Source organism: Pimephales promelas, chromosome 4 (genome assembly GCF_988280905.1).
Source record: "Pimephales promelas chromosome 4, fPimPro1.hap1.1, whole genome shotgun sequence".
NCBI lineage: Eukaryota > Metazoa > Chordata > Actinopteri > Cypriniformes > Leuciscidae > Pimephales > Pimephales promelas.
This window is the reverse complement of record NC_142772.1, coordinates 33,936,038-33,952,570: the sequence shown is the minus strand read 5'-3', so window position 1 is coordinate 33,952,570 and position 16,533 is coordinate 33,936,038. Positions and strand designations below refer to the sequence as shown.

The 16,533-nt window shown below is 35.0% G+C and overlaps 2 protein-coding genes across 2 annotated transcripts; both read left to right on the top strand.

The window, feature by feature from the left end:
- The first annotated feature begins 102 nt into the window (after positions 1 to 102).
- Positions 103 to 6,283, top strand: usf1l (upstream transcription factor 1, like). Its single transcript, XM_039659803.2, has 11 exons — positions 103 to 242; positions 735 to 798; positions 1,046 to 1,092; positions 1,457 to 1,575; positions 1,650 to 1,775; positions 2,280 to 2,427; positions 4,177 to 4,231; positions 4,331 to 4,389; positions 4,483 to 4,577; positions 5,374 to 5,502; positions 5,826 to 6,283. The coding sequence occupies exons 2-11, from the start codon at positions 794 to 796 to the stop codon at positions 5,910 to 5,912; spliced, it is 870 nt and encodes a 289-aa protein (XP_039515737.1). The 5' UTR covers positions 103 to 242; positions 735 to 793; the 3' UTR covers positions 5,913 to 6,283.
- Positions 6,284 to 9,753: 3,470 nt separating this feature from the next.
- LOC120470420 (junctional adhesion molecule A) lies at positions 9,754 to 15,844 on the top strand. Its single transcript, XM_039659985.2, has 7 exons — positions 9,754 to 9,966; positions 12,068 to 12,130; positions 12,368 to 12,484; positions 12,568 to 12,708; positions 13,183 to 13,385; positions 13,889 to 13,991; positions 15,063 to 15,844. Exons 1-7 carry the CDS (start codon positions 9,933 to 9,935, stop codon positions 15,257 to 15,259), a joined length of 858 nt encoding a protein of 285 aa, XP_039515919.2. The 5' UTR covers positions 9,754 to 9,932; the 3' UTR covers positions 15,260 to 15,844.
- The last annotated feature ends 689 nt before the right edge of the window (positions 15,845 to 16,533 follow it).

The following is a 16,533-nucleotide window of genomic DNA, read 5'->3' as shown; positions in this document are numbered from 1 at the left end:
ACAAGGAGCTGGCTTAAGTTCAGGAAGTAGTGCAGCTGTGCATAAAGTCAATAAAGTTGCAAGAAGTAAAATGACTCTGGTCTTATTAACATGCCCTAATAAACTCAGAATGATTGTAATGACTTGGAATGATGACGCTGTTGTATATGGCGCCCTCTAGTGACTAAGAGTTAAATTAAACCACTGATGCACATGCGCAGAGAGGGTATGTCTCTTGGACGTTTACTTCTCAGGATAAACGGGTAACTTAACTATTAAATGTTACTAAGGAATATTATATATTTGTGAAGTAATAATATGGCTTATTATGAGTCATGTGTTTTGAATCATTCTGAAACTTTTTTTTAACGGCATGTTTTTCACGCTGCTTTGTTTGCTTAGCTCAAATGCTAAATGCTGCTTTTTCAGTTTTTGTTTTGTTTCGCAAATTAGTCGTAAATGTAGTTCTAGTGGTGTTTATAAATATAATATGAGTTAAAAAAAAGAGCTGATGGACAACGTGTCGGTTATCAGTAAGCAACGTGAGCTTTTTATGGCTTTCCGGGCGGTTTTTCAACAGATTGGTGTGGTGGGACTTAACGTAGCGGCGTAAAAAAAATCATAACATGCCGGCGCCACACCTGCTTTTTGAAAATTTTTAAGAGCAGGATCTACTTGAGTGCATTAGTGCAAAGTCGATGTATTAAATGTGTTTTCTTTTCTATTCCTGTTGGTATCTGTTGTGATTTTTGCAGTGGATGTTTACGTTTGAGGACCACAAAGCTGAATCCCAGATCACGATTCACTCACAAATATGAGGCGAGTTTCATCTTCAGTGTCTTTGAGTCACATCTTTATCAGTGTCATTTTTATCTTGAGTTACAAAGCACAGTACACTATTTTTTTACGTTTACATTGCATGCAATGAACAAAAAAACAGGACAGACCATAAGTGTAATATATGATTATTATTGTATTTATGTTTTGAACACATTTTTTCAGTGTTGTAATATTAGCATTTCTTAATATTTATATCTAAAATATAACTTTTGTTTCCTTTTTTTAGAGAACAGAAAAGTCATGATCCTGAAGGTTCTCCCATGCTGCAGGACGGTGAGATGTTTGAATTGAACTGTCCCACAAGTTCCTTTGTCAATTTAGTTCATAGTGTGTCTATGTAAATTAACAGCATACTAAAATGCTTGGTAACAGCCAGTGTTTAGTTTCAGTTTAGTTGTGACAGCTTGCAGCCTGTATTGCACCATATAGTGCTAAATAAAGTCCCCACAGTACATGTATATGCAATTCTAGAAACAAACTTCACATTTTCCCTAACAAGACTGAAAACCCCAGTATCTGACCTCTCAACTGCAAAGACAACAACAAAAACAATTGGAATTGACACAGTTGTTTTAGGAGTTGTTGGACCAAACAGAGAGGGTCACCAAACAATAACCTCTACGTGCTGCTTTACCAGGTGTTGATGAAACGGTGGATGACCCACTGACCATCACAACCATCCAGCCAGCTACCGCATTTTCCACAGATCAGCAAATTAAGTATCATCTTTTCAAAACGGAAGGAACAGGGGGTCAGGTAAGTGGCATATGTATGCAAGTAAATGTAGAAACTGAGACGTGATGATTAACCCCTTGACCTCCCTGGTTCAGGTAACCTATCGGGTAATCCACTTGGCTGATGGGCAGGTAGAAGGACAGGCGGATGGAGCTGCTGCAGTCAGTGTGGTGACTGGGTTTCCAACTGCAACACAGGCAGCAATACCACCTGTAACCCAGGTATTACTTTTTTAACGGGTATATAAATTTCAGTTTGTTGCTGAAAACATATATATATATAAGAGTGGTAGTTGTGCTAAGCCGTTTTTCCTCCATCGGGCCAAACCATTCTCTTTGCTTAACCATTCCATTTTGTGCTGATCCGGTCCAGCCAGTGTGTATATGGTTTCATTTTTCATTGTGGGGCTTGCCTTGGTAACGCAAGAGTTAACAGACGATATTAGATGTACATGGCGACCGCATTATGGAGGATGTTCAGATATTTCTTTTAATTTTAATATTGATTTGTTTATGCCACTCGAATAGTGTGATAATAGCCAGCTACAAAGAAATTGATAGCCAGGCAATAGCCAGACCAATCCTGAGTTGCAACGTCACTTACACGCATTCTACCAGTTCGATCAGCGCTGCTCCTTAACATTCTGAGATCCATGTAGCCCAATGATGGAAAAGTGGAAGATGGAAAAGCGGCTTTAGTAAGTGCTTGTGTGCATGTGCTTATAGGCTGTAATCTCTCAGTCTGAGAGTCTAGAGGGGGAGACGTCTGAAACTCAATACTACTATCCTGCCACCATCTCTGACACATCTGCTGGTACCATGGTAACCAATCTCCACACAGCTGATTCGGTACTATCTCAGCCCACCCCTACAGGTAATGCCAAACTCCATTTATGCTACCGTTCAAAACTTGTGACCTTTTTTTGTTGTTGTTGAAAGAAATGCATGCTTTTATTCAGCAAGGATGTGTTAAATTGATTACTGACAGTCAAATAAATGCTTTTCCTTTTAGTACCAAAGTATTATGCGGCATATGTTTTGTTTTAACATATTACTGATTAAAAAATAAGAATTGTTTATTGATCAGCAAATTAGGATATGTGACCCTGGACCACAAAACCAGTCACATGGGTCTATTTTTTGAAATTGAGATTAGCTTTCCATTGATTTGTGGTTCATTAGGATACAACATGACATCATGACTTTTGCGTAAACATACATGCCACTTTCAAGTCAAGTGGGGTGTTATCTATACGCATTTTGAGCTATCCTCGTGTATGCGTGTATGTCTACACCGTTAAATCTCTGAGTGATTCCGCATGTATGTACACGCCGGTAAATGTCTGAGCGAAACGAAGCAAAATGTAGATCTACATCTGGGAAGTGATATTTTTTTTTTTCCTAGGATGGTGGGGGAGACTCATAAATGGTATTAACCATTTATACATATATATACATATATATATATATATAACCATATATAACATATATATATACAGTATATATATACAGTATATATATATATATATATATATATATATATATATATATATATATACAGCAATGTAACGTTTAGTCAACGGCGTTCATAAACACGCTGAAAAGCGATTATGCGTTATGATAGCACGCCAAAAATGGAAATACGAATTGGCTTGTCATACTTGCGCCATTTCATGAGATCAGTCTGGAGGATAGGGCAATATTTGAGCGAGATACAACTATTTGAATCTGAGGGTGTAGAAAAATCGAAACATTGAGAAAATCGCCTTTAAAATTGTCCATTTACGTTTGCTATTGTGCTGCATTCAAAAATAAATGAAGAGTTCAGATGCAAAAGCCTCTAAATGCCATTTAAAATTTTCTTCTAAAATGACAATTTTTATCAAGCATGTATATTTAAGTTCAGTAATTTCACTTAAATGACAATTAATAGGTCATCTTCATTGCCATTTAAGTCAAATTACTGAACTTAAATATACAAGCTTGATAAAAATGATCATTTTAGAAGAACATTTCAAATGGCACTTAGAGGCTTTTGCATCTGAACTCTTCAAATGTTTTATATATTTATGGCAGGAAATTTACAAAACAAATTCATGGAATAGGATCTTTACTTAATATCCTAATAATTTTTGACTTAAAAGAAAAATAGATAATTTTGATCCATACAATGTGTTCTTGGCTATTGCCACAAATATACCCATGCTACTTGTTACTGGTTTTGTGATCCAGTGTCACATATTAGGATCATGTGAGACTGGAGTAATGATGCTGAAAATTCAGTGTTGCCAAGTCAGAAATAAATGTATTTTTTAAATAGTTCAAAATATTTAAAATTGTAATTATATTTCACAATATTACTGTTTTAACTATATTTATTTGATAAATACTTCTTTCAAAAACATCTTAAATAAATCTTACCAACCCAAAACATTTGAATGGTAGCATATATAATGTTATTTTTTTGCAGAAAAGTATATGGATGTTCTACATTATATACAGCTAAAAGTTGAAAGTTACCAACTTTTAATTATATTGTATGTCAATTATATATTGTATATTATATTGTATGCATAAAATCATCAATATATAGATTCATTTACCTTTCTTCCTTTTCTTGCAGGTCAACTCTATGTAATGATGTCACCTCAAGATGTTCTAGCCACAACACAGCAGAGGTCGTCATCTCATATCACATAGCCTACATTAAACCACATGTCCAATCACTGTTTTTTTTTTTTCAACTTCTTCAACCAATCCTATATCCTCCTTTACAGTAAGTCGGGAACACAGCGCGTTTCCAGGGATGACAAACGAAGGGCTCAACACAATGAAGGTTATTCTGTTTCATTTGAAATCAGCAGCTCCACCTCATAATCCATTCCCTGACTGATCCAACTTAATGTAAGCTTTCATTTTCTGCCCTCAGTGGAACGCAGACGGAGGGACAAGATCAACAATTGGATTGTCCAGCTTTCCAAAACCATCCCTGACTGCAATTTGGATGCAACCAAGAACAGTCAAGTGAGCTTTGTTGGAACAAGCACCAGCAGTATCTCGTTTGAACGTTTTATTCAAAGTTGTAATGTATTTTTTTTCAAATGTTGTTTATACCATGGTGTGTCTGAATATTCGATTCTGATTGGCTCTGGAAGGTGTGTATAAATACTGTTTCATTCAAATGAATGCTATAATTCATTAATTCAATTAAATGTAATCTTACCACACTACTATATCTCTGCGAGATCTAATGACTGTAACTGATAAAAATTATTAAAAAAATAATTAATAAATACATTCCTGGACACACATTAGTATTGTTGGTATTGCCCTTTGACATATTTGTTCTTCTACCAATTACATACACCTTCTGTATTTGAAGAGTTCAGATGCAAAAGCCTCTAAGTGCCATTTGAAATTTTCTTCTAGAATGATAATTTTTATCAAGCTTGTATAATTAAGTTCAGTGATTTCACTTAAATGGCAATGATAATTACCTATTAATTGTTATTTATGTGAAATTACTGAACTTAAATATACAAGTTTGATAAAAATCATCATTAAAGAAGAAAATTTCAAATGGCATTTAGAGGCTTTTGCATCTGAACTCTTCAAATATAATTTACTTGATTGTTATCAAACGGATACTTTTTTTGACAACTATAGCACTCGCATTGAAACGAGCCACCCACCTCGCAGTTCTGTCTTTTTGTATTTTTAAACTTGTGACAGTTCCTTGTACATCAAAATTCTTGTGCACCAACATGTAAATAGATTGAGAGTCCTGGTTATTCAGATTTTCGTTTGCTCTTCCATGTAGAGTAAAGGTGGGATCCTGTCGAAGGCATGTGACTATATCCAGGAGCTCCGTCAGAGCAACGCACGACTGGAGGAGGAGCTTAATACTGTGGATAGATTGAGGTTGGACAATCAGCTTCTCAAACAAGAGGTATTTCATGTGCCAGCAAAAGCTTCACACTCCAATTTAGAGAGCAATCTGAGCATTTTATTTCATTTCATCGTACTGATTTTGCCAAGTGTATTTTTATTATCAAGTGTTTTGTAAATTAATGAACAACACAGGATGAATACCAGCTACTAACACTTCCTCTAGAAACACAAGAACAACAACTGCTGCTATTAATAGGAATTCTAATGTCGAACATTTAGTTTATGTGGTGGGATGTTTTGAAGAGAATGGAAAATAGAGTTTTTCTTACCTCTTCTAATCGGTCATTCTCTCTCTAATCCCTCACTTCCACCCACACACAGATGGAAGAGTGGAAATCAAAGAATCAGATGATCAGAAACCAGTTGAGACAGCACGGCATAGTGGCGGCATCAATGGACTCTCAGTGAACAACTGCAGATCCACTATACAAGATTCACAGGCTGTGGTCTTTTCATTAATTCCGTTTATACAGGTTTGAAATCACGTGTAAGAAATCGTTCTCATGGTGGACACAAACTTTCTCTTGCCCTCTTCTATTGTTTGACTTTACACATACAGCCATTGATTGTTTCAGATTCTTTTCAAGGTGATCTGGTATTATAAATGCACTGAAATTGTGTATAATTGTCAGATCTGTATATTTGTAGATCTGTCTAAAGAAGGACTTTACTTTTTTAGAACTACTGTGGAGGTGTTTCAGGTATGTTTTTGGAATTTGTTTAATTTGTTGACATTCATTGGGTTCTTTAAGTAAAAAATAAAAAATTATGTCCATTCAGTCAGTAGTTGTTGATAAAACCATTTCCTACGCATTGGACAATCAACTAGGACCAGTTTTGGTCATTTATATTGCAATTATGAAAAGTACACATCACCAGTAAATTTTACATAACATTGTCTTTGTTGAACCTCTTATAAAGGTTCTTAGAACAATTTTGACATTTTAAATGGAAACTCTGGGTAAGTTTGTTGATTTAATTACCTGTCTTGGTCAACCAGCACAAGTGCACAGATTTGTTGGAACTGAAACCTGATTTTAAATGATAAATATCCAAAATAAACAATTACAAATTACTAACAAAGCAGCCAATGTTGTTCTAATGTATGTTAATACAGCAGGTTCCCATATTGCTCTATCAAGAGCCATGGTGTACATTGGGAGAGTGTGGAAGGGTTGTCTAAGGGATTGAAAATTGAAAAGTTATTAAAGTCATCGTTAAAATAGTCCAAGTGAATACAGTAGCTCAATCTTCAGTTTATCAAGCGACGAGAATACTTTTTGTGCGCAAAAAACAAACAAAAATAACAACTTTATTCAACTATTCATTTCCTTCTCATGTGGGCCTCGAACTAAAGGGTTAGTTCAGCCAAAAATGGAAATGTCTTTAAGGACTCACCCTCATGTCGCAGTTTGAGATATTTTAGAATTTAGATTTGTGAATATCCAAATATTTTGGAATTTATTAATTGAATTCATAATGTAATTTAAAGGCAAATTACATTGTCCAGAAAATAAATTATTATCAATTATTTGATTTATTTATTAATTATTTTATTTATGATTTATTATTATAAATGACTTTATTTGCTACACAAGGTTGTTTTCATAAATATATTTATGGTTCGGGATGTTGTAGTTGTATCTTATTAATTAAATAACCCTTTGAGTACAAACAGATAAATTAGTGATGACAAATTGCTGTCATTTAATAGAATGTTCACAATATTCACCTTAATATTTGAAAGCAGAAAACACATTTCTGAAGACTAAAACGAATATCTTGATACTACTTGTACTGTGGTCACCAGTCTCCACACAGCTGATTTGATCCAATACTTGACAGAAAATGCTTCACCGCATTTACACACTGTGGTTATTCTGTGTTTGTCAGGAAGAAGTGTGTTGCTGGTTTCATCTTGCACAAATACATTGATGATAAGCAGAAAGCTCAATACAATATACCCCCCCCCCCCTAGATTTCTTAGATTTTGTATATTAAAAGTTTTACACCTTATTTTAATTAAAACATATCCAAAATCTCCAAACCTTTTTTTTTTTTTTTGACAAGACCTCATTTGACAAGGTTCTCCACTCCACTTACATGTTTGTTCCATATCTTATCATGTGAGTTAAAGACCTATTGGCAAAAGTTTGGACTCCTCATTCTGAGTACGATTTCCAAATTATTTGTCTAACCTCGAAACTGTGTTTACTTTCATCGCGTCATGCAGCAGGAGTGTCCAACCAATCACACACGGCACAGGGAACATATTAGCCTATCAGCCTTTCAGCTTATCTTTCTTGACTTTTAAGAGGACATAAACAACTGTAATAAAATAAACTGTAATAATAAACAACTGTAATAAAGTACAAACAATATAAAACCAGATATAATTTAAAAAAAAGAAACATTTACTCTTGAAGAGTTTGTATAATTTCAGAGTAGACAAGTTAACTTTCGTCATTGTTTTCAGTGTGTTTAAATATTTTATTACGTTCTGTCTGCAATAAATTATTTAGTCTGAATTTTGAAAATTAGTTCACTATTTTTTGGGAACAGTTTCCATCATAGTTTTTCTCTTTATTTTAGTAAATGAATAATTCGTTCATCATCATACTACCGCATAAAGTAAAATGTGTATATATATTAAATTAGAGTTTATTTAGTAACTATAAGTCTTCAAGAACAGTCACCTGTGCATCGGTCTATAATAGGGCCTAATTTCATAGTAACCAATTTGATAAACGGTCATATTTTGAATTGTTTTTTCCCAATAAACAACTGGACGAGGTGTCCACTCCAGTCAATATACAGAATAATATATTAGTAGATAACATGCTGTGTGTGTCAATATACTATTTTAATACGGTTGAAGAGTAGTATACTTTCCTTAAATGTGAAAAAAAAATTAAATAAATTAATATCAATTCACTTCAGTTGTAACTGCACTATACAATTTCCTCATTTTGATCAGAAGTAGGCTACCTCCTTTCATTTTTAAGATACAATGTAAACAAACAAATAAATATCCATGGCATATCTGGGGCTCTTTGCATAAACATATCTATTAACTTAAAGGGGTATAATGCCCCTTTTTACAAGATGCAGAATGAGTCTTTGATGTCCCCAGGGTGTGTATGTGAAGTTTCAGCTCAAAATACCCCTCAGATAATTTTTTAAAGCTGCAGTCCGTAGCTTTTGGGGGGTTTGATAAAATACATAAACAACCAGTGTTCAACGCTATCTGCTTGCCTGGTGCTGGTGGATTAGGGTTAGGGTTAGCCCTATTCCTAACCCTTTGTGATGATGTCACTAGAAGCTTGCCTTTTGTTGTAGTCCTTAAAAAGTAATTAAATATCCCCCTTTGCTTTGAACTTTGAGCGACATAACTTTGCAGATGTTATTTGTGCTCAAACAGCAACATTACACACCAACTAGTTAAAAAATACACTTCTCGCAATACACGTTTCAAAGCAACGGTGAAAATCGCCTCTGAATGATAGGGCTGGGGATCGATTCCAAAAAGAATCGATTCCGAGGCGTTGAGAGTCGATTCCAAAGGTTTAACATGCAAAGGTTGGAATCGATTCCATTAAGGGGAATGATCTTACTCGTTGTAGTTTAGGACAAGTAATAAATCTGGTTTACCAATCGCCAAAAACAATCAAATTAATTTTTAAGACATTAAATTCAAGTTCTCTCTCCGCTGCGGCTGTCTGCCATTCATTCTCCATTCAGCATCAACAGCGCGTCGCGTTCGGTTACGACAGTCAACATGATGAAACTCTCTCCAAGACGATTCCCTGTTACTATTATTATGCTTGCCCTGTAGATAAAGCTGTATGCTTTCGCATAAAATGACAAAAAAAAAAAAAATGCATCTCAAAATGCATCAGATTGATGCTTTAAAATATATGGAATATTTGAAATTTTCTCACGGTGGAGCATCACCTGGACCCTTAATATCCTTAACATCCTTCTCACCTTGGGAAGTATATATATATATATATATATATATATATATATATATATATATATATATATATATATATATATATATATATATATATAATATTAAAAGAATTTCTATACTTTTACTTCATACTTTACTTTACCTATACTTCACTCAATAGTCTACAATAATAGCCATAGCGTTATATTAATACAATATTTCAGGTGCATTAAAAAGCGTGGCTACTGGCTACTGACCAGAGTTGACGTATGGCAGCAAGGGGCAAAGCGGACAATGACCAGACAAATGACGAGTTGTTTATGACTCGACAGGGCATTAGTTTAAACCCGCCTTAGCTTTGGGCTTAGGCTAATACACAGCTCCTTAAAAGTTCCAGTAACAATATTAAATCAGGTGTTTTTGTTGTTTTAGAAAAGTGGAATATTTTGGAAGACTTTTTTTTCGGAGTTGATATGCTGACCTTCTTTGTGTGCCTCTCAGTCACAGGTAGGCTAAGTTACGTGTCCATGTTTTTAAAGATTGTGATTATTCAGTACAAACTTTAAAATCTTTATTGGCTGCTATTATTTATTTATTTATTTATTAAAAGCGTATAGGCCTATTAGTCGAGTTTAGGTTTAGCGTTTAAATAGCTAGTTTATTATGCCTATACACGTCTGCAAGAAAATCAAACATGACACTCAAATGAAATGTTCTTTAAATCTTCAATTGAACCACTTAAACCAACACGCACATAGGCTATTTGAAGAACCATTTGAAGACTATTCAACTCGAACCGAGTCGTTCGAAATGTGTTTGGAAAGAGACTCATAAAAGCAGTTAACCATCGCAGTAGATTAATAAAGTAAAAGTGTGATGTTTTTGGTAGGCTACCCATACCCAGCCGGTGACGCGGACAAAGTTGATAGCCTACTGCGCTCGCACACAACATCTTGAGCAGACGGAAACGTACCTATAAAATAATGATTGAAAGAATTGTCAGAAAAACGGTTTTGAATGAATTTGAATTCATAGGTCTATAAATTACCGGAACGTCTGTCTGTTCGCATATTTCAAACTTGACAGATGTCTTGCTACGGGCACGAGTGCAGTGCCAAGTTTGACGCTGTTAGAAATGCATATTGTTAAATAGCCTATATCCAACGATAAAAGAAGCACACATTGAAGATGTTTAGATGATGTTTAGAAGGTTGGTTTAAAAATAAACTTTCTGACATTAGAGGGTTGGGTCCGGTTCGGTTCGTGCTTCACGATTCAATTTTCGGACCATAAATGCAAAAATGGAAACCAGACATTCATTTTTTCTTGTTTTTCCCAATGACATTATCAATGGATAGTTGCCTTTTTCTCCTTTTTTTCAATTTCACTTGTGCTAAATTGTGAGTTCAGAAACAAACATTTGAATAAATGAAATCAAACTGATTTTCTAATTTTCGTCTTGTAATTTGCGCCGTGGGCGGTACCATTAGCACGGGGGTGTGGCCGTGGACTAACTTTACTATCATTTCATTGATGCAACTGCTTTATTTACACTGCATGCACGTTGAGGAGAAGTTACTCATATTTCTCCAACTTTGACTTCGACTGAAGCATGTGCACATAGACCAGGCCACCAAACTGATTGCTTGGCACATTCTCTAGGCTACACTTTGCAATGCCCGGTGTGCAATGTGCAATTTCTCTAGGATATTACTCTGTAGTGATTTTGGAATCACCAGTCGACAGCTTTTTAACAGCAGTCCATTTTCTATGGTCAATTCCCAGCAAATTGGAGATAGAACATTATAATTCTAAGCTCACGAAATGTAGGCGATAATCGCGCGAGATAATCGTCCATGTGTGCTCAAGGCTTTACACGTCATTTAAATAAACTAATTTTCGACTATTATTAGCCGAAATATTAAAATACATTATATTTTAAAGATACCCATCCCTACTCCAAAGCGAAAGCTTGTGTGGGAATGCAAGCACACTTCCTTATAGACCTTTATGTAGGCCCGCCACTTTTCAGCACTGCGCTCATTGTCTTTTGACTTCTGGTCTGTATTTTCACAGCGATCTTGCATAGGTATGAATGAACTGCTCGTAAAAAAATTCCCGGTCAACATTTGTTAAGACATCTGCTTTACAATGCTTATGATAAACATTACAATGCTCATGATAACTTTTGTTAACTCTAAAATAAGTAAATCCACTTCACCAGCTAATTACTCCTCGACAGCGATGCCATAGAAATATACAGAGCGACCGCAAAAACGGAAGTTCAAAGACAATATTCTGAAGATGACGGCGCCCACGTTTCTCTGGTGCATAAGGTCTATATACCCGGTTCGCAGGGCAGGATGTGCGATGCAAATCTGGTACACCTATGTCCATTGGCTCGTTTACTTTACACTTGTATAGGCTTTCAGGTGAGATCCCTATTCATCAGTTCAGTTCTGACATAACGTCGAACGTGACTGACTGATTGGGAACCTTTGTTAATGCAATTTATAATGTGTTTAATTTGATTTTAAGAATTTCCTCTTGCTGATATAATTAAAGATTGAATAAATCTCTTAACGTATTAATCTCTTTCTGTCTGCAGCCATACATGCTGAGTTTACAGTTACTGTTGCTAATCCCTCAGTAAAAGTGAAGGAAAATGAGGGTAAGTTTCATTTTGCCCTTTCTGTTTGTTTGTCTTTCATTTATAATTGTTTTTGTGTGTCATGAGCTGTCAGATTTTACTAATGGGGAACTTCTGATGTGGTGCCTGCCTGCATATGTGTTTTTGTTACAAATGTAACAATTATTGGAGAGCTGGCTGATGCTCATTCAAGGATTGATGAAAAACATGTACAGTTATGCATCAGGTTATTCAAAGTATTCAACCTTTTTTTTTCAGGAGCTGACTTGAAATGTTCCTACACCGCTGACTTTGGAGCAAACCCCAGAGTAGAATGGAAGTTCTTGGATGTCAACGGCTTTCAGTCATACGTTTACTTTGACAACAAGCCAACTGGTATGGATGAAAAGTTTACTGTCATCATTGTAACCATTGTAAAATGTCAATTTTAGGAAATATGTGCATCTTTTTTCTTTCAGCTCAGTATGCAAGCCGTATCACTGTGTATTCTGGAGGACTGAGATTTAACAAGGTGACGCGAGCAGACACTGGAGACTATGACTGTGAGGTGTCTGGAAATGGTGGATTTGGAGAGAAGGCAGTCAAACTCACTGTCCTTGGTAAATCATATTGTGGTTTTTTTTTATATAATCATTACTACCTGTTTTAAAGGGATACTTCACTCAAAATTGTGAAATACACGTATTTAGTTCCAACTATGCATTTATTTTTCTGTGGAACACAAAAGATGATATTTTGAAAAAGTTATGCATACATGATATTTCAAGCCTTTATTTGTTATAATGTTGATGATTATGGCTTACAGCTTATGGAAACCCCATTTTTCAAAATTAGAATAATACTTGAAATCAATAAAAAAGGATTTTAAATACAGAAATATCATCCCTCTGAAAATTATGATAATATACTCAGTACTTGGTTTGGACCCCTTTTGTATAAATTACTGCCTCAATGCGGCATGGCATGTATTCTATCAGCAGAAGATTCACATTTTTCGAGTTTCATGTTTAGCTTTGGTATTTATATAAATATATTTAGCCTTACAATTCCCACTGTAATTCTCTCCACTACAGTGCCTCCTTCCAAGCCCGTATCAAGAATTCCTTCATCAGTCACAACAGGCAGTAACGCCCTTCTTACCTGCGTCGACAATGATGGCTCTCCCCCACCCACCTATAAGTGGTACAAAGACAACACTCCCCTCCCTGACGATCCCAGCAAGTTCCCCTCTTTTAAAAACCTCACCTACAAGATGAACGTTTTCAATGGTAACCTGGTGAGTGTTGATCTACAATATTTGAAAATTCAAAATATCATATATAATGAGTGTTTATCTATCCACCTTTTTTCAATGCAGAAGTAAGCCTTTTTCTTTAAATGTGACTAATTAAAAATGTGACTTTTAATTAGCTGCTATAGGGAAATAACAAGAAGAATAACCAAGTGAATAACCAAGCACTAAAAAACAGCGTGTTTATAACTAAGCCACTACATTAAAATAATAGAGTAAGAAACACCAGTTTGCAATATCAAGCAAAATTTTGCAATATTTATCTGTTTCTTTGTACAGCTAAAAATAACTGGAAGCCTGACACATTAAATTTACAAATGGCTTACTTGAAAAATAAGGTGGATATTATAGTCACATCAAAGTTTTTGTTCAAAACATTCGGTACTGTGTATTGCTAAAATTTTAAAGTAATTTTTCACTTTATAATTCAAGGTTTATACCTTGTAAAGTATATTATTCTTGTAAAATTGTTTTGTTTGTGTGATCAGGAGTTCCCGAGCGTCTCTAAGCTGGATATCGGTTCATATTTCTGTGAGGCCACTAATGGAGAAGGTGCCCCTCAGCGTGGTGATGCAGTGCGGATGGATGTCCGTAAGTAATAGAGATGGGTTGATTGTTGATCATGAACCATTTGTTCATTTTTAACGAATCTTTTAAATGATTTGGAAAAACAAGTTGTCTCAGAGAGCAATTCGTTCAGCTTGGGGCGAATTTCAAACGGTGTTTAGGCACGTAGGGAAGGGGATGCCGTGTGTAGGGGTGTTCCGAACGAAAGTGAACCACTGAAACTCTTCACAAAGGGCCCTTCCACAAGTCCTTTAGCAAAGGGTACATGCAACATTCACTTGAAGGAAGTAATTTTATTGTTCATGGTCATATGACCAAGTTGTAATGTGTTTAATTGTAGATGCATTAAGTAAATTTGACTACATACAGGGTTCAAAGAAGAGTAGGTACGTTTTAAAGTCGAGAGCATTGAGGGAATAGACTCTCTCTCACATACGCACACAAAAACATGCGCACACATACGTTGTGTTTTCATGTTTTATCCAGACTTTCCAGACATAATGATTTGTATAGTGTACAAATTGTATATTCCATCCCCTTACACTAACCCTACCCCTGACTCTTTTTTTGTTTGCAAAAATAGCACCAAAACATTCAATTCTGGTGTCTTTGGGAGTCAGATTTATCTCATATCTCATAAACCAAACATTAATCTAAGTGTGTGCTACAGACCATAAATAGCATTTTCATGAGCAAACTAACTAAAAAGCCCCCTAAATTAATCAATGGACTCTTTTTACATTTTCGGCGTTCTCAGAAGCAGAATTTGTCAAAGTTGGATAAACCTCTAATGGGAGATGATGGCAAATATATTTTTTATATTTCCATTTGCTCCAGAAGTGGTTCCAAAAAAACAACAACAACAAAAAAACATTATAGCATTTCCATGACTTTAAATAAGAGAGAAAAATAAGAGAGAACATTTGAGCTGTTATTTAATATTCTAAGTAGAATATTGTGTTTCTGATTTTTTTATGCTTTTTTTAGATAGTCGCCATCAATGTTTGGACTGTGTACAACCTTGTCAATAAACTAAGCTTTTTAATGTCTCCCTAGCATTGCTAATTTTTGGCTAACTTTGTTTTTGTAATATAGTTGATGTAGACAGCAGCCAAGTGCCAGAGAGAGTCACCTTGAGCACAGAGACAGACATTGTGCCAAGCAAGAGCACCATGAACCACATTCTGGAAAAAATGTATGGCATATTCATGTTGCAAGAGGTTAAACTAAAACTAGAGATACAAAAACTGGAATTAGAAATAACCAAGTTAAAACAAGAGCTGCAAAAATGAAGTGTAGATTCCATTTTACATGACTGCTCTAAGACCAAGAATTTATTTCATAATAGTGATTTGATATTTTTTCCTTTAATTTGATGTAATTTCATTGTAATATGGGTAATTAAGAGACTAGAATTATCTACGGTTATTTTTTTGTTTAATATATTCAACCACATTTTGCATATAACATATTCAAACTAGCCATTGTTTAACTTTTCTGTCAATCAGACAATGTTTTCTACAATAATTTGTCAACCATAATGTCCAGATCCATTTTTCACCTGCTGCCTCTGATCTCCAAAGCACTTGGTCTTCGTCCAGGTCTGAGAGTGTAAGTCTTTGTTAAAGGAAAGATCTTTACCTTAAAGGATTTGAGAATTCAGAGTAAAATTTGTAGAATTTAGAAGTCCAAATTACAGTCATATTGTTTATATTTCTAACCTGCATTACCTTGAATTTTTATTTTTGGCATACAGTGTTATACTTTGTTTGCTTGAATCCTACTGTCTCCTAATGATGGCTTGTAGTGCATTTTAAAATCTAGTGATATTGAAAAACATTGTTGTTTTAAAAAATAAACTGATATGGATGAAACTATACTGTTGTTATGAAATCTGTTGTCTTCCAGTCTATCCTTGTAACTTTTTCCCCAGCTTTGAAATTATTGTCTTTGATATGTAAACAAAATGTTTTGTGAAACAGAGATTCATATTCCATGAGTATTTATATTTAAATGTGATAGGGCAGATGTGATTGCATTCTCTTTTTCTTTCATTTTCAATATGAATATGGCTATAATGAAGGACTGAGGTTTGAAAAGGTGACTCAAGTAAGATTATGGCGAAGAGGTGTCTGTCAATATGCACAACTAATGGAGCTCCCTCGCCATAAGACAGTTTAAAATATACATATAAAATCCATTAAAGGTTATTGTTAGATAAAACTGGATATCAGAACGAAGAATAGAGTAGAACACCAAAGGTACTGGGGAATAAAGAATGACATTCATACACATAGAAGTGTAGTTCATTCAATAATCAACATTGGGCTGAAACCAACAAATAGAATAACAAGTCCAAGAAAGGAGACTGTTATCTTAAAGGAGAAAGAGTCCAAAGAGAGGCAAACAACTCCATGATTTACCACATGCAACGTTGCTCCTTGAACAATGTCTCTTATGAGCGTGTGACTAAACAGTGGTGGATTGAAGAGTGCACAATGTTGCCAAAGTTATTTCATTTCATTTAAAGACAATCTACAATATCTCTAGTATGGGCCTCCACATA